A 6,525-nucleotide genomic window follows, 5' to 3' on the forward strand; every position below is an offset into this window, starting at 1 on the left:
AATTTTGTACGTGGAGGATATGAAACAAAATATATTTTTTTAGGTTTTATATATACAGTTGAATAACCAAAAAATCATAAATTACTATATCAATGCCACAAAATTCCACTGTAATTTATCAAGCTTAGTAACTAAGCTCTATTTCAGTCTTAAAAAATATGAAATTTTGAAGAGGCTCCTTGAAATATTGGTTCAAAAGAAAGTATTGGCATCCAAGCCCATTAAAATGACTGAGAAAGCCACTAGGGGGACATTCTGAGCTTCTGATTGGATATTCATATCATATGTAGAAGTAAGTGTATATAAGGGAGCATTTCCAAAAATGGAAAGAGGTGGGCAGTGGTGTGCTCCTGTGTTTGATTTATTACATGAGCAATATCTCAGCAAACTGAAAAGATGAGGGTCTCTTATTATATATTATAGCTTGTCAATATCGGTAATTTTAGTTCCTAATTTGTACAAAACTATAGACTTAGTATTTTAACATCACAAACATCTAATTTGAACCAGTGCTGCATTCAACATACCACGTGACACACAAAAATTGATGTTTGTGTTTTTTTTAATATTTTCTTTCAAATTGAGTAAGGTATAATACTAAAATTTTAATTATAATCTACAGTTTGATACCAAACTTATTGACATAAATACATGAAATATTAGTTCAATAAATGCGAGTCTACAAACGTGACGACGTGGCCTGAGTATGAAAGATGTTTGTTTTTAAAACAAAGCTTAACTTTTTTCAATAAACAAATAATTATATCTATATAAACGTCATTCTTTACATTTATATGACATATGGGCTAATGAAAAGTTTACTTAAGTAGTTCTTTTTTTATAGACACAGGAATAATGCATATTTTTAAAGCAATTGTGCTTTTTACTGCTTGTATGAATGATTTCTTAGTTAGCCTTAATAATCCATTTCATCCTGTAGTCTTTAAAAACATGAAAATGTTTTTTATTGAAATAATTCTTTGTATCTTTTGGCTGATTTTCTAGTAGTCGTGGTGCTGTAATTGGTTTTTTGAAGATTGGAAGAAAAAAACTTTTCATTGTTGACGAGTATGGAGAAATTCGGGAGCTGTGGCCACTCTGTGTCCTAGATTTCTACATACATGACTCGTGTCAGAGGCAAGGCTATGGACTTCAGGTTTTTAAAACAATGCTGAAAGTGAGTAAAATCCTTTTCTTGATAACATACGGCTTGTTTCTGATTTTCCCCTACATCTAAACTAACAACACAGAACCCAACTGAATAGATACAAAGTTCAAATGTCATGCTTATTTTTTATTAACTAAAGCTTATCTTGTTACTTGTCAAATTTCTTCTTTGTGTACCACTACTTTTATAACATATGAACGACTCGAAAACTTTGTGATGAAAAAAAAAGAATTTAGAAAAAAACAGGTAAGGCTATTTTACAGTTCAGAAAATTAACATTTTTAGGCTTTATTTGATTATTTTAGAAATTATTTAAAAAATTGATATGCAGTTTTTGTCCTAATTGTTACTTAATTAGTTTCCACCAAATTCTGTTTTTGTAATTGTTAAAGAAAATATCTTTATAAAGTTTTTTTCTGTTACTTTCAGTAAATTACTACTTATATTTTGAAAAGAATGATTATAAAAATTTCACTAAAAATTCTGCTTTAGATGTTAGACATTTTCTTTAAGAATTTTACTTTGGTCTAGTAAGTGTTCGATTTAATGTCATACTGGTGGTGATAAAAGTCTTCACCATGATTACAGGTAATAATAGATAATTATCTAGAAAGTATTTACTGCTTCTTCAAACCGTTACTTACGTACTTGTGCTATTTCTGTGACCTACCGTTAATTACTTTTTGTATGATCTGATTCAACACTACTTTTATTTTTATTTTACACTTTTCTCGAAGCCATATTTGTGTCTTATGTTCAAGTTACCTGCACGTGTGTTAAAAATAGAACTGAAATATTCCTGTCACAAACTACTAAGTGTTTTATTGGTTACAGGTTGAAGCAGTTTCTCCGGAAGAACTCGCCATTGATCGACCTTCTCACCGGTTTTTAGCTTTCTTAAAGAAACATTTTGGACTTGAATACACCATTCCTCAAGCAAACAATTTTGTTGTATTTGTAGGCTTTTTCAAAGAGAAACGTGGTAAGTTTTTGGTCTGTGTAGTTCTAAAGTTTCATGTTTGAATAATAACATGACAAAATTTAATTATTTTGTTATATGTGCCATGACAAGAGTAATGCTGTGTCCAAAGACTAATTTCAAGTGTTTTTTAGACTGTGGAAATGGTGGTCTTAATACCCACACGTTATAAGTTTCTGGAACTATTGATAGGTATTATAAGCGGAAGAACACTTGTTAAATCTTTATATCTGGTGTTCTGAGAAAACGGAGTGAATCGGCAAGAGTTAAAGCAGATATAGTGTTCAGGGGTTTTATGGGGTGCGAAATGGACAATATTTTATCTTGTGACTGATGTGGTTTTAGTTTTTGAGTGTCAAAGGCAGTATGTTGATAAACATGATCTGGTTGTATTTCTCATAATTTCTCATAGTTAATTGTAGAATTTGAACATTTTTCTGATTTATATGTGTGAAAAACCTGTCAACTGACAGGGAATGTTTAATGTTTTGATGTATTTTAAAGCTTCCATTGTGATAGTTAATTGTAGAATTTGAACATTTTTCTGATTTATATGTGTGAAAAACCTGTCAAATGACAGGGAATGTTTAAAGTTAATTAAAAAATTGTAAGTTTAACAGCAATCATATATTTCAAAGTAATAACTCGAACACAAACTTGATCTCAAAATTATAACAAAGCTTCTTCATAAACAATATTTACAGTTTGCTTTCCATCTACTGACAAATAAAGAATTTGAGGTGATCCCACCCTTGAACACCCTACATCTCATTGACCGTGAGAAAAACATGGTTGTTTGAGAAGCAATCCAGGAACTTTCATACTTTGACCTTGAATCCCTTTAAAATATTCAACATTGTCTAAAGCGTCAACCTGCCAAAATTGTTTGAGATTGACTCAATAGGGTGGGAGTAATTAACCAACAGGTTTTACAAAATAGAAATAGGGTTAAGTTCAATTTTGACCCCCCTTAGGACATTCCCCACAGTTCATATTATTTACATACAAAAGATGGTTGAGATTGGCCCAATAGACTCGGAGGAGTTGGGATGCAAACAAACACACATTTTGTCTTTATATGTATATATGATTAACAAATAATTAAACAGAACAAACCATTAGTAGTACCGGATAAGAACCTTCTAATTCATTTAATACTACTTAGAAAGTGACTCACCTCAAGCAACGCACAAGAAATCGACTGGGAAAGAACAGCATAATTCTGTGAAAAAGGTATGAAAATGATATCAAATATTTTATGCATATGAATTGTTATTATAATAACTCATTTGAACTTTTAACAAATTATTTTTACGTTTTTAAACGTTAAATAGGGCAAAATTGTGTGAAGTTTTCACAAAATAAACACAAGTTTTCTTAAAAGGTTAATTTTAGAGTTAATGTATTTTTGTATACTGTAAGGTTATTCCTTACAAGTTTCAATATTTCTCTGTCTTGATAGAGTATGTTCAGTTTTTAATTTTTTTAGCTATGGATGGAAAACGAATACATATATTCTTTCTTTCCAACTAATGAGATTATCTAACATCATACATTTCGGTTGATTATACAAGCTGTAAGTATGATGAAGTAACACTGATTTTATTTTCTAGTTCTTTTCGAGGATAAACCATTCTTTAAAACCAGAACCTGTAAGCAAGAATTTTAATTCTTCTGGTGCCGAAGGGTGAGTGGATATATTACTAATCTCAAAAACTTGTGTTACGTTAATTTAAGATCTTTCTTTGGTACCAGATTTTCTAAGTCATAAAATCTAAACCTTTTTTTGTTGATAATCTTTAATATATATAGCTGAATATATATTCTAGTCATATGAAGTTCAGGGGAGGAAAACTGAAGAGTGATAGTTCTATGTAAAACAAGTGCTTGTTTCTGGTTGCTAAGTTACATATCTAGGAAAAATTCCAATCTCAGCAGTATAAAATTAAATTTTAGTGTGAACTCTGTTATATTAGGAAGATCCACACAATAATGACACCTGGTGTGAGATTACTAAGTTACAGTCAAAAGTGTTGATATCTTATGTATTTTCCTAAGGAAGAACTTGTAACTTGCATGATTATAAAGAAACTCGAGGAAATATTTTATACCGAAATAACAATTTTAATTAGTAATATTTTTTGGATTGGTTTATCTTGCAACTTATGACTTATAGCATACAAGAGCTTGGTTTTAGACCACCGGCAACATCTATTATTAACTGTCTCTGGATTAATGGAAAAATAGCTCTCTTGTTTCAATTAGTATTGTTTTAAAAAATAAATTAAGAGTATTTTACTTTCAGTTCTTGGAATTAAATGTGTCTGAGGTTTAACAGTGTTGATTAATCTCTCACGAAAAATAAGTTTGGACGTTTATTCAGTTTTACACTAGTCAATACATGATTTTGCTTCCAAATTCTTTGAAACAAAAATTAAGTTTAGCCTGCTATGTTTTTTGATGTGGCTTCATTCATTCAGCTATTTTGTATGTTAACACATTCACTGCTAGCAGTGTATTAACACATCAATCAGTAAATGTGTTATAACTATGTGTGAGCATATAGTTAAAAAATCCATTAGCACTGTTCAATGATTATGTGTGTGCTGCCCTCTTGTGAATGACAGGAAAAGATACTCTCTAAAGTTTCAAGTCATGTGGCATTAGCTTTTTTGCAGTGATTTGTTTTAGTTACTGTTATAGCTACAAGATGGCAGGGTTGCACGGATGTTTCAGTCTGAGTGAAACTGTGAGTATTTTACAAAAATCTGATTTAGAGTCATTTGAGAAAAATGATATAGATAGGGATAGTAATTATGAGCCCAATAATTCTGAGTCTGATGATGAAAAGAGCCCTGGATTATACAGACCACATAAACATTCAAGGTGGTTCATTCATAGCTGACACTACCAATCCAGACACTGGAATAGCAGCATCAGTTGATGGATGGCAGACTCTTCAGACTACATATGTTAGCCCAACTGATATTTTTTTTTTACTGCACAGCTCAGGTAGTTGCAAGTTTGTCGCCAGAGGCCATTCCACTTGATATTTTCAAACTGTTTGTGATCATATTGTTAATATGATGGTCACTGAAACGAGAGGCGTGAGAAACAGGCGATTCAATTCCAAGAACCGTTCAACAAACACGTTCTGACACAAGTAAACAATGCTCGTGATTTTACGTTATTGGCTTAGTGCACGGGTTGAAATTGCTGTAGCGGCACAAGTGTTACGAATGTGACACAAGTAAACAATGCTCGTGATTTTACGTTATTGGCTTAGTGCACGGGTTGAAATTGCTGTAGTGTTACGAATGTTTGTAAACAAGCTGCTTAGTGACGTATGTTTCATTATGATCAACTTTTTATTGAAAAACACCTTGCAGTCTGTTAAGGTCCAGTTGTGTAAAGTGTCGTTCCTGCAAACTATTACAGGTGTCTCCACTGGTGCAGTGACACTCCTTCCAATACCCCCAAGTCTAGTAATCATAGCACTAATACACCTAATGAAGCTGGTAAGTCTGTGTTCAGTAGCTTTCATTGATTTTGTTGACTTGATATTAAGAAAAGACATAAATAAATTAATGCCAATTTTTAATTAATTTTTTGGTAATATAAGTGAGTACTAGTTGTTTGAACTGATTAATGTTATTAGTAGTATTATTGTAACAACAGTTAGGTGTTTTTTCCTACCAGTTTTGCATGCTAACCTTTGCAGAGGAGGTGAACTAACAGTATGATAAGCTCTGATTTGCACATTTTTAGTATTTACTTAGAAAATAAATTTCAGATTCCCAGAAAAATGAAGAACTTTGTGCTACAAGAAGTCTTGATGTGAACACTGAAAAAGAAAATCCCTCAGTTTTGTAAGTGTGTTTTTTCTGTTTACAGATATACCAGTAAATGCTTAATTTTTTAAAGCTTTATGAATTGATTAAAATTAGTGGTGGAGTTGAAATTTATCTGTTGTTCACAAAACCCCTAATAACATATATACAAGTCATACAAAAAAGTATAAACAAAAATATTGTAAGCTTGCAAGTATCCCCACTTGTTAGAGTCCCCCTGTGTATTTTACTAAGGAATTGAGTGATTTCATCCAACATGTTACCTAAAGTGTCGTGACAGACAGAGAAATACAATTATTCGATCTGATGCAATATTTGGGCTCCGTCAGTAGTGAAGGGACCTAAAGTGCTGTAACAGACAGGGAAATACAATTATTCGATCTGATGCAATATTTGGGCTCCGTCAGTAGTGAGGGGACCTAAAGTGCTGTAACAGACAGAGAAATACAATTATTCGATCTGATACAATATTTGGGCTCCGTCAGTAGTGAAGGGACCTAAAGTGCTGTAACAGACAGGGAAATACA

General features: G+C 31.9%; 1 protein-coding gene across 3 annotated transcripts in view; it reads left to right on the forward strand.

Moving 5' to 3' along the window:
* LOC106475838 (alpha-tubulin N-acetyltransferase 1-like) overlaps positions 1-6,050 on the forward strand; it is a 15,466-nt gene extending 9,416 nt beyond the window's left edge. For all 3 annotated transcript variants that reach the window (XM_022379857.1, XM_022379856.1, XM_022379858.1), the window contains 6 exons: positions 1,006-1,177; positions 2,003-2,150; positions 3,313-3,380; positions 3,761-3,834; positions 5,586-5,665; positions 5,941-6,050. In XM_022379857.1, coding sequence (XP_022235565.1) covers positions 1,006-1,177; positions 2,003-2,150; positions 3,313-3,380; positions 3,761-3,834; positions 5,586-5,665; positions 5,941-6,020 — 622 coding nt within the window. In that variant the 3' untranslated portion in view covers positions 6,021-6,050. The remainder of the gene's footprint in view (positions 1-1,005; positions 1,178-2,002; positions 2,151-3,312; positions 3,381-3,760; positions 3,835-5,585; positions 5,666-5,940) is intronic.
* Positions 6,051-6,525: the final 475 nt, after the last annotated feature.

The sequence above is a fragment of the Limulus polyphemus genome, unplaced genomic scaffold, assembly GCF_000517525.1.
Source record: "Limulus polyphemus unplaced genomic scaffold, Limulus_polyphemus-2.1.2 Scaffold9259, whole genome shotgun sequence".
Lineage (NCBI taxonomy): Eukaryota > Metazoa > Arthropoda > Merostomata > Xiphosura > Limulidae > Limulus > Limulus polyphemus.